The sequence below is a fragment of the Cryptomeria japonica genome, chromosome 4 (genome assembly GCF_030272615.1).
Source record: "Cryptomeria japonica chromosome 4, Sugi_1.0, whole genome shotgun sequence".
Taxonomy (NCBI): domain Eukaryota; kingdom Viridiplantae; phylum Streptophyta; class Pinopsida; order Cupressales; family Cupressaceae; genus Cryptomeria; species Cryptomeria japonica.
In genome coordinates this window covers 501463748-501485648 of record NC_081408.1, presented here as the reverse complement: position 1 = coordinate 501485648, position 21901 = coordinate 501463748, and the positions used below count along the sequence as shown (strand labels likewise).

At 32.9% G+C, this 21901-nt stretch overlaps 2 protein-coding genes across 2 annotated transcripts; both read right to left on the bottom strand.

Moving 5' to 3' along the window:
* Positions 1–13556: 13556 nt before the first annotated feature.
* On the bottom strand, positions 13557–15500 carry LOC131031402 (G-type lectin S-receptor-like serine/threonine-protein kinase At2g19130). The gene has a single exon (XM_057962521.2). The coding sequence runs from the start codon at positions 15446–15448 to the stop codon at positions 13841–13843; it is 1608 nt and encodes a 535-aa protein (XP_057818504.2). The 5' UTR covers positions 15449–15500; the 3' UTR covers positions 13557–13840.
* Positions 15468–16258, bottom strand: LOC131875185 (S-locus-specific glycoprotein S6-like). The gene is made up of 2 exons (XM_059219227.1): positions 15597–16258; positions 15468–15498 (listed from the first exon to the last, which is right to left on the bottom strand). Exons 1-2 carry the CDS (start codon positions 16256–16258, stop codon positions 15468–15470), a joined length of 693 nt encoding a protein of 230 aa, XP_059075210.1.
* Between the last annotated feature and the right edge of the window lie 5643 nt (positions 16259–21901).

Below are 21901 nucleotides of genomic sequence, written 5' to 3'. Positions count from 1 at the left end.
TTGAAAATTACATAAAGACTATCAGAGTGAATAACATGGTAGAAGCTATAAAAAAGTTCATTAAAACAAGTGACATGTATTTTAGAACCCAACTTGTCTACAAAATCAAAACCAAAAACTTTCCCATCACATTATGCATTTTTAAATTCATGAATAGGGGTTTTGGCTAATGCTCGACCTTCAATGGACCATTGTTTGTGATATGGGGTCAATTTTTTAATGAGAATAATTAGGAAAGGGTTCAATGGGTTTTCAAAAATATTTTATGGAAGGTAGGTAGTAGCTTGGAGGAGTGGAGTTGGAGATCTAATGGTTGGTGCATTATTTGAAATTATGTCCAAGCTAACAATTAGGATAGCCCTGCAATAAAATGAGATGTTTATTTAGTAAGGAGGTGTATAAGAACAAACAAGAATGAAAAATTAATATTGGGAAAATATGGATATAAGTGTATTTCTCAAATATCTTGCAAGAATATTCTTGAAGGCAGAGAATAGAACCTTTCACTAAAGCTTCTTCCAAAACAAGATTGTTCATTTGGTCTGGTAACAATGTCAGATGGGTGTGTATACTATTAGAGAGTTGTAGTCAGTATTTGACATTTGCAAAATGAGATTGTTGAAAGGAATGTATAGTCGTAAGTTGTAAAGAAGGGTCAACAAGAGACATGCCTGCAAGGATGTTTGTTATGGCATTTGTAGTTAATGTTTCAATCATTCAATTCTAACTCAGTGGAAGATATTGGCCTGTGAATAAGTTGAAATATGATAATTAGGTTGCGACAAAGAAATTGTGGTCAACATGAAGTTGAAATAGAGTGGGAATAGCATGTTTGTTTATGTAAATTGAAATATGTTTTTTTTTTCTCGAAATGTAGTTTTCAAAAAAAAAAGTCTTCAAACTAGGATTCCAATTGAGATTAATTTGTTTGAAAATAATAAGCGTTCAAATAGTTGTTGACATTTCCAACCAAGCTATTTTTAAAAGGTGGAGAGCATATGATGAGTTTTATACATCTCATCTAATTTGTTAATGATTTCTATGAGTTGTATATATCTCATCTAAGATATTTTCAAAATTTGGAGAGCAGACTAATGTAATAGGTTTGGTAAGGTATTATGATATTTTTTCAAAGTATTCTCTTTGATACAACTCATCTAAATCTATTTTTAAACTATTTTGTTCAATAAATAAATGTCTAAGACACATCAATCTGGAACGATACATGAAGTGAACTTTTAAAAATTGTTATGTAAAAAGTATCTATTTCTAAAATTTATGAGTGGTTGAAGCTCAAAGAATCATATTATACAAATTTGGCAAAGAAAACGAATAATCTAAAAAACTATAACACATAAATATGTAATGAAATGAATAAGCTTGAATATGTACTACATGCATATGCTCGACAAATCAATGTATATAAGAAGAAAATTAGTAAGATGATAAGCCTTACAAAAGTGGCGTCATAATGTATTATGTTGAGAATTTACATTGATAGACTAGGTAGGTCACATAATAGAGAAATAGAAGTTTGTCTATTTCATTTTGAGTATCTATACTAATAGTTGTAGGCAAAACATAAGTGTATGGTAATTACATTGTGAGAAGCTAAAATAGCTAATCAAATATTTTTTAAGTATGTCTCATATGCATCAATGAAATAGGAGGCAGAGGAGTCATCGTAATTTGAATAGTGTTGCTGACAGTATATCTCCTTAAGGAAATTGAATAGGCCATCTAATTTATTGCATCTTGCTTGGAATGTTGACAAACTCTCTTGAAGTTTTTCAATGTTCAATTCTACCACAAGAGGCGTTGATTGACATGTAAGTTTGAATTTTGATTTTGAATACTTGACTATAAAACTATAGAAAAACATTTATAGTATCCAAGTACAGGTTACCTATCAACTAACAAAAATACAAATTAATGTCACAGGGCCAACCAAATCAAAATGTGAGGTTGATTTCAGTGAGCTCGTATAAATTTGAGTGCTTCATTTATGAGTTGTTGGCATTATTCTAGTTCGTAACATGAACTGCTAGCACGAACAAAAGAACTTTATGTTATTTTCTTGCATTGTGTAAGGCACTTCTATGGAAGAAAAGTGAAAAATATACTTCCATACTCTTTTAATTTATATTATGTATTCTCATTTTTTTAGTATAGGCTTCTGTGTTTATACTTTGTATCAACAACTGTCAAGTTGGTGTTTACAATATGAGTTTTAATTGATCTACGTGTTTGTCATTATATGCCTAACCCTTACACTCATTCTGTTGCACCATACACATGTCCAACAAATATGATAAAATCAATGGATATTTCAATATTTTTTTTGCATTTTCTCTACAAAATAGAGTTTTGTAAATTTGAGCATAAAAACTTCAGCAATGTAAAAGCCCCAATTATTTTTTAGGAAGAGAGCTGAACATATATAAAGCCTAACAGTCATGGCGAGTACTTGTTTGATGATGAAGCATAACAATAGCTTAACAATTAACTTGAAGGATGAATGCAAAGGTGGAAACCATACATCTAGAAAAAAAATTATAGGAAGATATTGAATAAATAGATGAACAAAGCATAAAGAGAGTATAATACACATACCTATTTGATGTCAAAATGTAAGAACACTGAAATCACAAGTAAAATAAGTAAGGTAAACAAGATATTTGTAGCACTCCTAGGTAGGTTAGGCATTCGTATTGAATGCAAACCAGAGCATATTGAATGCAAACCAACCTTCTTCCTAAGTGACATCTCATTCATCGATGAAGTCCTAAGTCACATCCCTTTAAATGAACAACCACTTTCCTGTCTCTTATCACTTACAGGGTTGGATTAAAAAGGCCGAATTGAATGACCCATTTCTTTCCAAATGTTTGAAGCATTAAATTTTCATTGTTTCCAGCGTTGGAAGCTTCTCCACATTTTCTGACAAAAGGTAGTGGTTGTCCCTAGTCCGTACAATTACTGTCCACATTATGTGACAGAAACATAGGAATAGAGAAAAAAAATCTTAAATAAGCCTATAGATCCCAAAAAATAGAAGGGAAAAAATATCTTCTTTAATAAGTCTGACAGCTAGCCGCTTCATCCCCAACCCTAATAAATATGAGATGATAAGTTCCATTACATCTAATAAATATCATAAATTCTGATTTGACTATTCTTATTCAGTCATTATTTTATTATTTTATACTATCTACATATGTATTAACATTAATTATATATATATATATAAATAAATATATTATAATAATTAAAATAAATTAAAAATATATAAAAAATATAACAATATTAAAAAAATTGAATATATAATTTTACTATTTGTACTATATATATACATAGTATAAATTAAATGAATTTAAAAAGTGCTTAATTTTTTTTCAAATATTCAATAATTTTCATTTAATATGTATTAACATTAATTATTTATATAAATAAATATATTATAATAATTAAAAAATATATAATTAAGAACTATATATATAAATTAAATAAGAAAACTAAATTTTAAAAGTTATAAAAAGTCTGCATTATTGATGTAAAACATATTCTTAGAATAAAATAACTGATACGGAGAATGGTGATTGAAATAACTGTGCATGGTAGTCATGTCAAATTTCACAACTTGCGGTAAAGCGCTAATAATTGCACACCGTGTCGGCATCAGCATAAAATGAACCAATCAAAATATAGTACTGACGCACATAAAAGTTACTTAGATTTCGGAAAGCCATTGTTTGCAGTAGCTCACGTCAAAATCAAAATGGGAACCAAGAATGAGAGGCAAACGAAAACCGGTAGAAGTAGATAAGTGGACGGGAAACCGCGAAGGCCAAGCAAAAAATGGTGATAGTATAAAATGACGGGAAAGAGATGAATGATGGAGATAACTCCAATCGTCTTGCATCAATGAAAAGTGGTGATGTCATGTCAAATAAAGGGCTGGGTAATTGGGAAATTAAAACAACCGATACCTAAAAATGGTAAATAGTTTTGCGAAATACACTAAATGAAAATGTAGGGCTCAGATCACTCCAATGGTCTTGCATTGCATAAGAGATGATATAGATTGTAGATGGGAAAATTGAGGTTTTTCATTTCAAATAAGAGATGCCTTTGGCGTAATAAAGTCCTAATTATAATAAAATTTGTAGATCTTCCTCCAATATGTCGACATTGAAAATTGATACATCTAGTATCCACATGGAGATTTCACATAGAATAGGATGTAAAATGAGGATATTTTGAACATTCTAAATATTGATTATCCAATTCTAGATCTATCTAGAAATCCCGCATTATAAAATAATAAATCTTAAAATGTATTGAATTTATGGAAAACATTGAACAACATGTATCTACTTCAGAAAAATTAGATCCTATAACAATTTTTGCAACCTTTGTGAACTCAAAATGTAAAATTACACTTCAAAGGAATGAAACCTTATTTGTAGATCTACTTACCATTTTTACATCTAGATCCCAATTACATGCAACATACAAGTGGCCCCAACAATGTCTAACACATGTGGTATCCACATCTCTAAGATGCACCATATTTAAATATTTAATTTTACATTATTAGCATTAATATTACTATTATGCATGTTGTACAACACACCTTTCTCAACACCAACGATCTCATAGACTCCTAAACTATTGTGGTGTGCAAATTATTCATTGATTACACATAAAATTAGATCCTTGAGTAGCATGGAGATTAAAACATCCTCATCTAAGAAAATAACAATATAATTCATGATAAGAGTAGGATTAGCAATTTTAGTGTTATTAGGATGAAAGGATGTGAATGGATCCTAATACCTTATTATAGAAAAAAGTGTCCAAGAATAGGTTTTGATTCAAATGTTTGTAAATGTAGAAGGTTCATATCATTTTCCTTGATGATTTTTGTTAGCCATATATTTATATTGGTGAATAAAAAATGTTTATGTTCAATTACACTTAATTTGGTAGAATGGTCGTTACCATAATATTACAATGATCATTTTTTCTAGTTTTCCTCATGTTGTAAGACTTGTTATTGATTTACATAAATAAAATGAAATGGTACTATAAAGAATAGTAATGAATCCATGAAAGTTCTATATAAAGTGTGAGTGGGTTAAAATGACCTTATTTATTTAACATTGAATTTTTTTCTTTATTAATCATTGTTTAAAATGTTTGAATGTTACCACCAGATCATCCTACATGAATAAATCTAGATAGTAAATTTCATCCTAGTTCTCTGGTGATAAAGATAATTTCTAGATGGACATAAATACTATAAAATGGGCTCCTCCTCCACCTTCAATGGTAAAACTAAAATTTAATGGTTCTTATTGTTGCAATATAAGCCACTCAAGCGCATGCTATGTAAATAGAGACACTGAAGGAAACATATTGATAGTCACAATAACTAAACTACACATTGATTCTAATAATAAGGTGAGATCTCGATCTTTGCTAATGGAGATTTCTCTAGCCAAAAGAGAGAATTATAGAGGGCTATGAATTGAAGGGGATACAATATTAATTTTAAAGTTTACATTAAATAATATGTCTTCATCTAGTTTTATATGTATGGTTGTGCTAATTGCTATAGGGAAGGAAACAAAGTAGTAGATTATCTTTCAAATTTAGCCATTGATCAAAACCAAAAGATCAAAGTTTTCAACTCGAACTTGGCATGATCCATCCTTATCATTTAAAATTTACTTAAATGGAAAATTCAAAATGAAGGTTTATTTGACTCCTCTAAAGGGGGTGTTTTTTTTCTCATTCTTTTCATTTGGGTGTAATATTTCCTTGTCATATTTACAGTGAAGGGTGTAATATTTCCTTGTCATATTTACGGTGAAGCTTGTGTTTTCCATCCATATTTTGTTCTTAATTATGTAGATTTAAGAAGAATGTAATTGGGTTTTATATTCATCTATGATATGTGATGATCACATTTATTTCTTTTATCCCATTTCACCACCAAACTTTATTATGTTAGGTGAATGATCATGATAATGTTAAGCTTCTTCTTTTCCATTGGTTGGTACTTCATAGAAATCAATTTTCACTTGGGCATCATCAATGTTTAATCTCATTCTCACTATCTTCTACTTGCATAATTCTCATTCCAACAATGGTGGAGCTTCCAAAGAATATGAATATTTTCTTCCCAGTTTGGAAATAAGAACCTAATATTTTTAGGAGCTCCATTTTTTTTCAATTGGATCATCTCATCAACTTGGATTGTGAGGCTATTGAGGTTGTTGTTAGCAAAGAAATTTTCCAAATATAGCCTCATGTGTTGTTTTCTTCAAGAAGCTAGTTTTCCACTACATTCAAAGCGACCTCATCATAGAAGAAAAATTCAGCATCACTATAAAAAGGTACAATATTTATCATGGTTTTACACTCATTAGAAATAATTTTTACATTAAAATAAAATTTTGAAAGGACCCTATAATTGTCTATATTTATAATACTATTCAATTTCGATTACAAAATGATTACATGGACATTACAGAAAATCCAATGAATTTTAGAATGAAAAACTCCTCCATTTCTCCTTTGAATCATATTCTTTCTCAACCCCTAAATCTCTTCTTCTTGTTCCAACAACCCCTTTGAAACTTTAAACTTATTTGTTAATTACGCTACCAGTTCATCAACCACAGCTAATTTTTTTTTAAAACATTCAGATTTTTGCTTTACCTATTTTTGAGTTCCTTGGCGTTTACGACCCCTAAAAACTTCTTGTTATCCTCTATTAAAAAAAGATTAATTTTGTTTAAAATTTAAACTTTGTTGTTCCGCCCACATTGACGAAGACTTTAACACAGGCATTGTAAATATCATTTTAGTCTTGAGAGTGGGCCATACCATCATTAAATATGGGCCGAAGGTCTCGACCCGGTCATTGCAGAGGGTAAATGCTCACCCTAAAATTAGGGTAAGGGTTCTTTATGTCTTATTTTCATATATTGGTTGAAAATGGGATGATATTTAAGAATAGTTCTATGTATCTTATTTTATCTCAATCTTATTCATCTTACTATTACACTGTATAATAAATTTATCTATTAAATATTGAATGCTAATATTGATGGGGTCATTGTAGTAGGTAAATGTTCATTTTTCATACAATTTATAATAAATTTGTTTAAATGATCATTATAGTAGGTATATGTTCACCGTCACACAACTCATAACAAGTTTATCAATCGAATATTGAAGGCTAACATTGATAGGGTCATTGCAGTGGGTAAATGTTCACTATCAAGTTGAGCAAGAGGATTATCGAAGTTTTATTTTTATTGGTCACAATTGACATTTGATATTGAATTGGATGATATTTAGGAATAGCTCTATCAATTCTACATCATTTAAACATTATCAAATTCATTTGTCAAATAATTGATAACAAGTTTACACTTCATCTATATCAAAAAGTTGTAAATATTTATCCTACCAATTTATTTTGTCATTTTTCTTATGTGTAATAAATTAATATTTAAAATAATTATAAGATTGGATTTATCTTTTATTGCATTAGATTTTTTATTTTTTTGAGTATTAGATTAATTTTTATAATGTTAAATTTAAATAAACTAGTCTTTTCTATTTTTTTCAAATGATATGTAGTGAATAATTTTTACTTTTTTAATCACCTACTAACTATTAAAATGTCATTTTTTTCTGCCTTTATTCTTTTAGCATCAAGGAAAGAAAAGATAGATAAATAACATAAAATTTTTATTGGTTGGAAAATACAATTATTAAATTGAGAAATAACTTATTGATCAATATAATTACATATTACAAGTCGACAATCTAAAACCTAAATTTAAATAAAATGTTTAATGATCATTAAATTCTTAGTTAAGTTTTTTTTTTCTTATCTCAAAAATATTTATAACATTTTGTTTCAAAACCAATGATCTATGAGGTGACTTATAATCCTTCCAAGTTATTTACTTGTGTTGTTTTCATTAGGATTAATTATATGTTAAGTTGTTTTATTCAAGTTTGACTAGTTATGCATTTACATGGTGTAGATACTAAATTATCTTTAATCAAATAAATATTTATTATTTATTTAATTAATTCAAAAGTTTTTTTTCTTAAAAATTAAATTAATGTTAATTATTTATTTAATAATCCTAACCCCACAATTTTCCTTTATTAATTAAATAAATAATTTTATTCATTTAGTTAATTCATTATCCTCTTCTTTTTAATCCTGGGCTAGACAACTTGTTCACATGGATCATAACTTAAATTTGTAGGCATGTGACAAGTGTCATATTCCTCTTAACTCACATTGTCCTTTCTCCAATGTACACAATCATTAAACCAAAAAGTCAACCCACCTCTTTATCTTAGTCCTCCATTTCAAAATTAACCTTTCAATCTTATTCACCTTTACCCGCCACTCAATCTTGTCCCTTCATCTTTACATACTGCTCAATCCCATTGATTCTCTTCTAACTATGTGATCATAGCCATTCATCTTTCAACCTCCTTATCTAAACCCTTGAATATCTTAAAGATCTCTAGAAAACAGGCTTATTCTTCTCATTTCATAAATCAATCAATCATTAGAGTACCTACATAATGCCAAAATTTCTGTAGATATTACATCATCATCCTCATTATTTTCACCATATCTTTTATATAATTAAGAAACCGCACTCCATTCTTTCATGACCTCTCATGCTAGTGCTTAAGGCTAAGAGAAAACAACCATTTTTACAAGATCTTGGAGGATAGGAGAACATTGGAGTCAAGCCTATTTTGTGTGTGAAGGTATAGATTTTTTTATTTCATTTTATTTGCAAGCATGATAGATTACTTCATTTGTGTTATTGTATAAGTTTTTGGTAGATCAAGACTAGAAGTTGGGTTGTTTAAGGTTTACAAATAGTTTCAATTTCTAGTGTACATACATGTTATTGTTCATTACCAAATGCCTCAAGCAGACTTTTAAGATCTAAATAATAATTTCATGAGATATTTCATTCAAATACTAAAACTAAAACACTTATATCTCAACTCATACATTGTAAATAAAAGAAACAAAAGCTCATTATAGATGACACGATGCATGGGTATCTAACACAAAGAAAATCCCTACAAACCTTAAGGATGTAGCATGTGCATGTATGTGTATAAGATTGCAAGACAAAAAATAATGTACATGAGAGAGATGCATGAAACACTTATTGCAACAAAAAGGACCATTTCCATAGCAAAAAAACTAGATAGTAGATAGTTTGAATAATTACATGTGGAAAAAAGAAGTAGCAATGCCCATTAGTATGCATGTGTAAGGGAATTATCCAATCAAAATTTAATAAAAAATATATTGGTTTAGTGACAAATTTCATGTGTGCTCATCGTAGATTATATAATTTTATACAAGTTGGGTACATTGATGACATGTGGTAAGATTTTTGGTAGCCACACTTGATTATAAATTATACGAGTAGGGTACATTGATGACATGTGGTAAGATTTTTGGTAGCCACACTTGATTATAAATTATGTATAAATAATTGCAATGTGTACAAAATTGAGGAATTTTCTTGACAAGGCTTGGAGTATGCATATATTTTAAACCTTCAAATTATCCTATTCTAATTAATAGAAAGATTTGTTCTAGATATCATTATATGTTCTAATAGACATCTATGTAATTTTTCTCCTATTATTCCTTTATGCTAATTTTGTCAAAATTGATGTCACCCTTGGAAGAAATTTAGGATCACTCTCTAACTATTTGCCAAGCATTGGAAAACTTTAAGGTCATGGTTTACTTAGGAATAAAGTGAACCTGTAGAGAAGGTTGGTTCCTTGGTTGCAATCAATTAAAATTGATCTAAAATTTTATTATTTCATTGAGAAGAGGAAAGAGATGTTTCTTATATTAAAATGAAACCTAAAACTATGAGGGTGATTTGGTGAGTTGGCTTGGGCGGTGGGTTTGCTCCCCATCGATCTCGAGTTCGAATCCCTCCTTGGTTTAAGAGGGAGGACTAGTTGCGGGCTCTGGATTCTCCCCTAGGGGTCTAGTCTCACCTTAGCTCGCCCCTTCCTAACCCCAACTTGGCAATAAAGTAAACCCAAGGTAAGGCAGGTTGGGTCGCAAGGATACCCCTAGTGTACCAAAAAAAACAAAAAAAACTATGAGGGTGATTCACCAAAATTTTATTGAAACTATATACGCTACTATTTTCATACATAGTATTTTTGATAGCTCAGTTTTTCCTTCACACAACTCATACATTCCATGTATCCAAGCACTAATGTTTTGAAAGTAGGATTGAGATTTCATAGTTCTAATAAAAATGCATCATTTTCACAACTAATGACTAATTATACTCACTTCACAACTTACAACCTACACAAGTGTATTCTTTCCCTATTTCAAAGTGTTAGCATGAGATTAATATTCAAGGATATAAAAAATAAAATAAAATAAAATAAATTATATTAATTATTAAATTTTTACACAAGATAATGGAAGTTGAGAAAGTACTAAGACTAAATTTTATTGATCACAAGTGTTCTTACAATGAAACATAGTTAACATACTAATATTCCTGGAGAAAAATTGAAAATATTAAAATTATTTTAGTCATCAAGTGATTGGTTGTGAGTTATAAATTAGTTTTTTTTTTTTGAAAGAGTTCTGAAAAAGCTACAATGTTTGTAAAACTAAAAGAACTAACTATCTTACTACTACTAGACATTAATATTAGCCTAGACTGACTTGTGGAACCTTGCAACATGGGTAATAAATGATAAAAGACAAGTGTCTTGCTTAGTGACCTAGTCAATCTCCACTTTTGAGCAGAATAAAAGGTCTTCTATTGGTTTGCCTACTGTAAGAGCTCCTAGGTGGCATATAAAAGATGAATTTTCAAACTTATCCCTACTCTACTAACTCCTATATGTTCTCTCCACTACTACAACTTACCAAACTACTTCTTAGATATTTTCAACTTCTCTACATGTGCTTAGAAAGAAGCTATGATTTCTCATTCAATTCTCTAACTTCTCGTCACTATATTACTTCTCCTAACTATAGAAATCTCCCTTTACAATACATGAAAATGATTAAAAGAGTGATTGGAAAATTATTAAAAATCTATGAAGGCATAAGAGGCCTTTCAGGACTTGTAGCTTCCACTTGTATCATTTGTTGATGACTTCTTGACTTCATCTTTTCCCTATACCTTGTCATTGTGTCATGGTTTAAATACTTGAGCACTTTCACTACTCTTTCCTAATCTAAAATAAGGATATAACTCTACTATATATCATACTTGATCCAATGTAATGTATAGATACATAGTAACTGTCATACTCATGTGAACAAGATTTATTGACTCCATTTGTTACTATCATTATACATTGTCAAGATAGGCCTATTATTTCACCTTATACCATACCAATCTACCTTTATAACTATACTAGCCCTTTGAATGGCTTTCTCAAATTCACTATCATATATGCCAATTTCCTCTACCATGTTAAGAAATATCCTATGCTTCTTCCATATATATATTTTTATTAGACTAAATCCTTTATCATATCAAGCACCACTACTTCCATCATTGAAATATATTAACCCTCATAGGCATATGATTTGTTAGCCTTAATGTGTGGTTATTTTCCATTTGATAAAAAAATTATATAATAGGCATGTCACATGTAGCTCTACGAGCCAATCTTACATTACTTCCTCTACACTTTATCATGTTCACAAAGACCAATATCTTGGTTTGTATGTCTATTATTTTATCATTTGTATGACATGACTACACTTTTATTTTATAGTATATTTTCCTATGAATTTTCCACTATCCCTTGTTTTGTGCAAGGTATGCTCCTTTTGTTCAACCCTTGTCCCTTTCTCTACAAAAAATAAACCTAGTCCTCCTTTTTTCATGTTTAATTTTTTAACTATTAGGCATGCCATCTAGATTATTCTAAGGTATTCAATTGAAAACATGCACTCTTCCATTTATTTCATATCATTTTCATTTTCCCATGATTAGAAGTTAACAAAACTTTATTGGATTGTATCATTTGTAGATCCCTTTGCACACTCCCCTACTTTCGTAGCAATTTCAAGGTCTGAAGCTCTATTGGAGGAATTAAGAGAACTTGTTCTTGAGATATGAATTCTACTCTTTTTAATTCACCAATGGAATCAAATTGATTCTTATTTTCCTCAAATCCAAATAATTTTGGCAATCTCAATTGGTATGTTTCTTGAATGACAATTTGATTTTTTGTGTTGTCCAAAATAGTCATCTCATGTTGTCATCATCTTTGTTTCCAACTTAGTCACATCACCATCTTCAAATTTTGACATTTCAATAGCAACAACACTAGCCAATAAGTTCATCCCACATTCATCAATGCTAATCAATGTTGTTTTAGAAAGGACTAAGATAACTTCAACACCATTTGCAATGCCAATGCATTCAGGCAAACTTATTTATTTGCTTTAATAACCTTTGATTTTCTCTCTTCTTTTCACCAAGCCCGGGAGATAAAATTTGAGATGATTTAGTCATTTTCTATAAAAAAAAATTACCATCTTTACTATTGTAGTTATAGTCCTCGTTATTGGGCATGTGCACCAAGATGGGACAAAAAAAGGTGGTCAAAAGTCACAAAAAAAAAAGAGCAAATCACACTCACGTTATGAAGAAATTCAAATAACACACTCATGTTATGGCTCAAATTTTTCGTCATAACATAAGCATGTTATTTGAATAGTAAACATGCTTATGTTTTTAGCATTAAAAAATGCGTAATGAGAGAAAAACATGCAAGTGTTATTCTAAATAAACCTAGTTCACACACGTGTTTTGTTGACATAAAGTTATATTAAAAAAACCTACTTATCTTCTTCACTTGTGGCCCAAATTTTCTACAATTCTTTTCTCAGCCTCAACTCAACATAATGAGAATCTAGTTTTAACAATTTCATTCTAGATTCATAATACCATTCTGAAGAAGAAGTGCTATTTTTTTGTGCATTAGATTAAATTTTGTTTGCATTTGAAAAATGGATTCTTTTTATCAATTTCATTTTTTTTTTTTAAATTTAATAACAAATCATGTAAACCCCAAGTCACTATCAAATTTAATTGATGAAATGCTTGTGGAAAACCCGAGGATGCTTGACCCTCATCCATCCCTTCCAACAAACCCTAGAAAAATCCAAGAGGATTTTTAAGATGTTTAGAACAAAACAAAGTTGGAATTTATGAATTAGTTTCAAAATTAAGAGGTTCAACATCAAACCGGCATCATATATCCCTTTCCTCAACATTGGAAGCAATGATAACAAATGTTGACACAGTTACAAATCAAATAAATCAATATAAAACTTTAAAAATTCATGTAGTCAATTTTATGAATCCTAGAACCAATGAATTTCTTCCTCCATATTCAAATAGAATTTCAATGCATTGGTTTTATCGTGATGAGATAAGAATTCATTTTTGGGATAAGTGGATGTTTATCTTTGACAAATCTCAACATAACAATTATGAGGTTCTGCTAGTACCCATTTGATTAAAGAAAATTTAAAACATTATTTCCAAAAATTTAGAAGAAAACATCGTCTCAAAGCCTGAAACCCTTCTTCACCATTCAACCATTCTATATACTGTATAATTTATACTTGATTATAAGAACTTTAAAGCAAAGCCTACAAAGATCTACCATTACTATAAAGCTATCCCGAAACGGGAGAAAAATCTATCTAATAAGTATGATTTAGATCCAGCGAAAACCATTGTTATAAAGACGCAGAACCGGTTGATATGGAAGGATGTTGAGCAAAGGTATCATTGTCCTCGTCTGTAACCTGATCTACCAGCACTTGTAGAGACCTCGGAATTTGTGGCAGAGGAGTCTCCATCTTCCCTTCCAACATATTCACCACTTTATCCATGCTCGGCCTCTGATTCTCATCGTCTTGAATGCACAGTCCCCCAACCACAGCAGCTCTTCTCACCTCTTCAATATTCGCCTCACTTGCTATCTTTGCATCCACAATGCCCATTATATTGCCCATCTGAATTTGAGATGAAGCCCAGGTGGGAAAGTAGAACCTGCTCTCCTCCACCTTCAAGTCTAAATTTCTACGACCGGATATAATCTCCAGTAATGTCATTCCAAAACTGTATACGTCCACCTTGGGAGTGATAGGAAGGCCGGAGATCCACTCTGGGGCCAAGTAACCTCGAGTTCCTCTTGTGGTCGTCAATACACGACTAAAATCTCTGCCCACCATTTTTGCCAACCCAAAATCAGCTAACTTCGGGCTGAAGTTTTCGTCCAGAAGAATGTTTTCAGGCTTAATATCGCAGTGAATGATGCGATCCCTGCATTCCTCATGGAGATAAACTAATCCTCGTGCAGTGCCCAGTGCGATCTCAAAACGGGTCTTCCAATCCAGCACCTTCTCTGCTTCTTCCTCTTCACAGAAGAGAGAGGAATTTAGAGAGCCATTGGGCATGTAGTCATACACAAGTAGCCTTCCAGACCCTTCTGCGCAGAATCCACAGAGCCTTACCAAATTCACATGTTGAATTCTCCCGACGGTGTTTATTTCCGCACGGAATTGTTTTTCTGCTCTTGCGGGACCCTCTAATCTCTTAACCGCCACAAGCGTGCTGTCCGGCAGAATTCCTTTGAACACAGAGCCGAACGCACCACTTCCCAGCTTATGCTTGAAATTCTCGGTTGCAATTCGCAGCTCTTTGTAAGTGAACGTTTTGAGCATGACTGGCATGTCCTCTTGTACGCTTTTCTTCCGCTCTCTTCGACGTTTCCACAAAATAAATGTGGCCATGAGGAGAGATAAAACAACACAGCAAGCGGCCGCAAGAGAAGGAAATAATATGTAAAGTGGAGGAGCTTTCCTGCTTCTCTCTGATGTCGAGTGCAGCAACTCAGAAGCAGCCAGCCTAATGAAAACGGATTGGCTGTCAGATGAAACACGCATTTTGAATAAATCCCCAAACCAGAGTCTACAGACCGGTAGATCAGAGATATCGAAAGCAAAGGCTGTACAGGAGCAATTGTTGAGACAAGCAGTTCTGCAGCCTTGCATATTTGTTGACTCGTTGTTGTATGAGACAGATTCTTTTTCGGGCAAGTTTCGGTTCTTGGATTCCAAGAAGGCGTCGGTGGTGCCCTCTGTGACAGAGCATTGCAGGGGCCTTCGCCGAGAACACCCACTTGACCACCAACCTTGATCAGAGTCACGCTTGGGCTTAAAACCCTCAATACAACTGCACAAATCATTTGCATTGCACAATCCATTTGCCCCGCAGATACCATACCCAGTGCACTGACCTTGGTATGTCGACCATCCCTGATTCCAAGTCCCATCATCCATCAAGTCCCAATATTTTAATTCACCCTTCTCTGCATCCAGAGAGATCCGCCCTGTAAGGGTAGGACCATGCCGGAATATCCAAAAACTAAAGTATATTTTTGAAGGAGAAATCCTCACACAGGACATTTCGAATATCTTAGGAGCATACATCTCCGGCACGTTGGCAAAGGAATTACCAGTCCACTCTCCACTGGACAGATATGGAACGCTATTGTTATAAACCAGCAGCATCTGTGTCTTTCCTGGAGACATGTCCATTCCTAGAGAGAAGAGCCCACTTGCAGGATCCACAGAACTCTTCCATGAAGTTAGCTTCATCCCTTTCCACACCTTCATTCCAGGTAACCATGTATCGGTCGGATGCGCGAAGCTCTCCCAAACAATCTCAGACTTGTTATGGCGGTCACACAGGATAATGAAATTACCAGAGTTTGTTATTGTTGCCCGCGATCCTTTCGCAGCAAGATCAGTCGACCACACCGACCGGCCCTTTCCATCAAGCAATCTGAGATGACCGTCGCTTGAAAATTTCAGAACGCCGAGAATGCTTCTGATAGGATTATCTCTGTTAGCCACCCAAACTATGACCTTTGGAGAAATTCGTGCGTACCAGATGCCAATGTACCAATTACTCGTTCCTCTTGGACTGAAAAATCCCAGTTCAAAAGTGCCATTCTTTGATATTATGCTCCGATTTCCAGCGAGCGACTCCCCCAGTAGAAGAGAATCTCCACCACCTAGTGCTAACGAACTGCAAATATTCACTACAATAATCATAGTAACTGCTAGGACAAAACACTTCATCGCCATTTCGATAGCTATAGCATCTGTATTACCACTTTAGATAGAAAATGAATGAACATGGGCGAAGTAGTGCGGTGGATTCAAAGGAAATGTGTGCAGAACTTCTTTTTTCTAGAATTCCATAGCGCCCATTTTCATCCTTGCAAAATTTACAAATATAGTGGAGGATATCTAAACCGTAAATCAAACAAAGAAATGATTTAACAGCGCACAGATTCCACTCCGTCATTCGCGGAGTTTGACTGTTATAAGCTTGAAGATAGCGTGAGCTCCACGCCATCCGGTTCTCAATCAATCAAAATGGAAACGCGTGGGAACGGGGAGGTAAGTCAATTTCGCATACTAGCAAATCAAACAAAGAAATGATTTAACAGCGCACAGATTCCACTCCGTCATTCGCGGAGTTTGACTGTTATAAGCTTGAAGATAGCGTGAGCTCCACGCCATCCGGTTCTCAATCAATCAAAATGGAAACGCGTGGGAACGGGGAGGTAAGTCAATTTCACAGACTAGCTAATATATTAAGTTTAGAAAATGTCAGTCAAGTCAATTCTGGGTGTTTAACAGTTTTAAGTCTACAAGTCAAAGCTTAGTGTGTGCTTCAAGTCATCTCGAGGGAATATGGAGGAAGTCTAGTCTTTTGTCACACATAAAAAATAGTCAGACCCTTTCTTTAGTGTTTCAACTTCCATGAATAGTCAAATAGATAGATAGATAGATAGATAACAAAATGGAAAGTAAATGTAACGACATTTATGCTAACAATGGTTGTGAGAGTCTCAAACATGGAGAAGAGCCAAGTGTGCTGGAAAAATATGACTAGAGAGCTTCACTGTCATGAATAGAGAGAACCCAAAATGATCTTGAAGTTAGAGAGATTTGAATGAGTTGCTAGAGAGGCAAAATGAAGCAAGACAGGGAAGATATGCATGTTGAGAGCTATACCAACATCCATGGTTTCTGAGAGGGGCATTATGAACTCTACTAATCGTAGGCATAATGCTGAAACAGTCACCTATTGACTGCAGATTCACAAGAACTAGCATAATGCGCAAACGTCTCTTTAGTGTGTTGGTGTCCATAGGTCATATAGTCAACGAGGTAGGAAAAAAGGACAAGATATCAGGTGATTGAGCGAGCCATGTAGACAAAGAAACAAAAGGTGAAGATCTGTAATCAACATAAAACAATGGTGCTTATGTATTGTGGATTTACACAGAGTGCAATGTATGACATTATGTTTTGCCCCCACTTTAGCGAGCATATCATTGTTACAAGAAGTGAAGCTGAAGTAGATATAAATGTGATGCCCCACCTGTAGATGGTTATAAGTTTTTTCATACTAGATGCTCCTTGAGACACTCAACTTGATTTGGATGATACGGGCATTTGGTTTGTGATTAAATTTTTATTAAGATTGTGTTGGACATGTAGATTATTCTATCTTATATACTTGAAGTGAAAATCAAAATATGATGTGGCTTAATTTCTAGGCAATATCATCCTAATTGAACAAATGTTTTTGAAACTAATAGAGTATAGTAATTTATCTAAGCTAAAAGAGGAGAATGGAGATTTTTTTTGTTATATGACATTTATAAGTATATGTTTCTTTGGCTAGGATATTATGTTGTACTAGTAATTGTGATTGAGTGTGATATGATCTTAGACATGAAGGAATCAGTTGGTAAGAAACAAACTTCATGCTAATGAGGTAAATTGTGTGCTTACTTTACCTTGTTTTATTATTTTGAAAGAAAATTAAGTCTAGTTGTCAAGCTTTGCCTTCATTGATTATAATGATTCAAGATTATGTAGACAATATTTTGAATTCCTCCTTATTTAAGCATTTTGTATATTTATAAAGTAAATTGATTTATTGACAATATATTTTGATGTGTAATATTAGCATTATGAATAAATTTTAGATTTTGGTTTGTTCTCATGTTTTTATTCTAGCCTAGATTATATTCATTTTTTGAGTATTTATGAAAGGGAGTTGTTATAAAAGAAATTTTAAATTGATTGGTTTAACATGAAATATTTAATTTGTAGAGGTCAATGTGCTTTTGTGACTGGTACATCTAGAAAAAAGAAACTAAAAGAAATTCATATTACACTTACATTGAAATAACATATATTTTATGTATAATAATTGTTAAAATAATTTTATGAAATAATATTTAAATAATAATGATTAGCATATCACATAATAATTATAACCATTTCTTTAAGAGAATCCAACAAACTCATCCAATTAAATCATATATTTCAGGTAAAATTTATGTGTTCACATAATTGCTTATAAACTTATATATTATACGTATTCCAGAATTATGTAAATGAGTTAAAATATTATTATAAATTATGTAACATTTATGCCAAACATCCCATAAGAAACAGTAGTGCCTTTCTAGAATATGGTTTGTTATGCAAGGAGTGAGTGAATTAAAGATAAGAGTGAAGTAAATGAGAAGCTAAAAGTAGTGCATTTGTTTGGTGAAAAAGTCACATTCCACAATCACTGTGATTACTATGCCATACCATTCGGTTAAACTAATTCCTTAATGACAATTCTCATCTCTGTTGGGCGCACACAACATCCAAAGTATTTACAGCATTAGCCTCTACCACCGTGCCCCTTGGATGGGTACTGAGACCATTGAAATCAATGCAAGCTGCCTATTGAAACTCATACTCCATCCTTTCATTGATGCCGGTCAATGTTTGTAGATGGGTGGGGTATGGAGCCAGTATGGGCATACATTTTCTGCAATAAAGGCTCGTGAATGTGCACCGGGGACGAGAATGCGAGTCGGTAATATGTACGCTGCGCATAGCTTGGAGGGCCCCAGTCGACGGATATAGAAATCCATTTTCAACAAATATCAGAGGGGTAGGGGAAGAGTTCTTTAGTCGTCATGGTTAATTTTGCGTATTTACAGTTCTTAAATGGTATATCGGATTTTGATTTTATTTTATTTTTGTTTTCATATGCAACTTAACTACTTACAGCTATTGATTTGGTTTTTGGGTAGTAACGATGCATGCTGTGGAATCAGTTATGTGCACATAGATCAAAAAGTTCACATTAAAGTGTCGATGCCTAACTAAAGATGTTCCAGTAACGGTCAACTCAAAATCGCTGCTACTTGTTGACAAATATGCCAATAGTTGTGCACAAATGGGTCAATTATTAACATAAAATTACAAAAAATGATCGGCTATTGGTACAAAACAAATTTATTAATGGTGTTTTCACTATGAGGGCTATTGGGGGGTCAATATGACAATATAGTGATGGTTATTGTAACTTGTTATCTATTGGTGCTCTTCCCCTTGCTTCAAAGAAAGACTACGCCATCTGTTCCAAAAGTTAAAAAAAACAAAAAAAAAACCTTTTAGAATAAAAACCAATACATGCACCACTGGAATCTGGGAAATCAGAGAAGAGAGGGAATGAATGTCGAATTCAAGGAAATGTTTGGTATGAAGCTGTTGTGTTTAGAAAAGAGGAGGAAACCGTAAATCGGTAGGTAAGTTCAAAATCCCTTTTAAAAAAGAAAGAGCCAATCCATTCTGTTGTGTTTCTGCAACCATTTTATCATTGCAAACATCGTAACTTCGTATGTTCAAAAGTGATATTTACTAGCGGTTGGACCCCAGGAAGGTCCAATTTGTACTGCCGATAGCAATTAGACCTACTGCTGACCTACTGCTGTTATCCATGGTCCTTTTTCTTGACCTGTGCGTGCTTTACAAATGATTCTGAGACTGTCCCTTTTTTGGTGCTAAGAGTGCTCAGGGTGTTGGCTCCCATATTATCTCTGTCCATTTTATGATTTGTGGTAAGTTGTCTTATACCCTTTTAAGATTGTTGTCAGTGCTCAATATGCGTTGTTCTTGACTTTGGACAGTTATGGATAGTGATCTTGTAAGGTGCAGATAAAAATTATATTCATAATTATTATAGATGAGATCTAAGCTTCCTCAATCCACAAAGATCAGAAAGAAGGTTTCAAAGAACAAAAATTATGGAGTATGAACATTCACAAAAGTGGCGAATAATTAATACCTAATTTGCAGAGGTAAAATCCATAGTTCCTGTGTGGATTCCAGCTTTGGAGCTGAGCAGCAAAGACCAGCCATTATGTAATGGTCTTCTATGGTGTTTTGTTGTCACAAAGGGCAAGGCATTTTCAGGCACACAGAGCAGCTGTGGGAGGAGGCATGGAAGCCTTTTGGCAATAAAGACATTCCCACACAGCCAGCGCATATACTGGTGTCACATCTGAAGCCTTAAGTCTTTGTTTCAGTCAACCAAGCTCAGCCTGTTTATATGCAATCTGCTGGTCAACATCTCTCAACCACGGCTTACAATATTTTCTCTGCAATTATTTTCTTTGTATGAAGTCTTCGAGTGGTACATCAAAGGTAGCAAAAGATTTGTTGTTGCCATTGCTGAAGCATTATGGCATGAGATTAAGGATTATTGCACCTTGTGCGAGGTTCAAAGTCCACTATTGGTGATCTACACTCCCCAATTCTCACGTTGGTTTCTTTTGCATAGAGTCTTCCCTGCTACAGCCTCTACAATATGATTGTGCCATCTATGGTTGCTTGTTGCATGCCATTTTTTTGGTGTTATTTGTTTTGCCATTTAATTATTTAAACCCTGATAATTATTTAACAATCAAAACATGCATTAAAACGGACAATCAAAATTCAACGTCATTTACAAACATTCACAAATTGTTATAAATTCCCCAAGGATTGACAGTTCCATATGTACATCATTCTACAAATCCCAAATTAGTCATAAAGCTGTAAAAAACCTTACACATTATGTGTCACTCAACAATTTAACAAGGACTTCCTGCAATATGATTCCATTTTCTCATATATTTATTTATATTTAATATCCTCAAAAGTTAAAACCATATAATTATTTTCAGGCATTTATAACACGGATGAACATTCATATGAGATGGATCAGTTCTATGTGAGTTTGCACGGATGCTTCCCACATAGGAGAATCATATCCAAAGTGTATAAATTCCATGGTTTTTAAAGCTTATAAATATGGGTTATGAAGAGCGTAAACCAATAAATCATTAGGAATAATAATTCATTAGAAATGTATATTTATATACAGAAAAATTCAAAAAACATCTCATGTAGTTCCAACATACACATTTCGTACAGAGTTTGGCTCATATACTGCTGTCCTAAAAACATTCCACAAAAATTTAACATAAAATTCCAACCATAAAAATTCCTGAGTATAAATTTACCTTGCTTAAGGCACAATGAAAGGCGAGAGTATCTATTTCCTTCGTCTGCTGCAAAAGATCTGGGATTTGCTCATAGAATGTTTCACTTGCATAGTGAAGAGAGCCTGCCATGTGGCCATCAAATTTCCTCTCCTCGTCCCTTTAATAGGAAAGAAAATGCTTACAGTTACTGTGACAATCAAATTGGTTTTTTGTTGAACAGTGTAAAGTTGAGTGGGTAATCACTGGTAATTTATTTAGCAGAAACCCATAACCAATGCCCGATCAAACATTTTCAACGTTGAAATGAAAGAGGATATTGATTTTGGCACGTGCACATGATCTGCAATCTTCACACAGATATGGGTTTATGGGA

Excerpts from the sequence above, each read along its gene's own strand:
- LOC131031402 (XM_057962521.2), bottom strand. The coding sequence starts at position 15,448 with ATGGATGATGGGACTTGGAATCAGGGATGGTCGACATACCAAGGTCAG.
- LOC131875185 (XM_059219227.1), bottom strand. The coding sequence starts at position 16,258 with ATGGCGATGAAGTGTTTTGTCCTAGCAGTTACTATGATTATTGTAGTG. Across the intron at positions 15,499-15,596 it reads TTTGCCAACGTGCCGGAGAT|GGCGGATCTCTCTGGATGCA; the intron begins GTATGCTCCTAA and ends CTACCCTTACAG.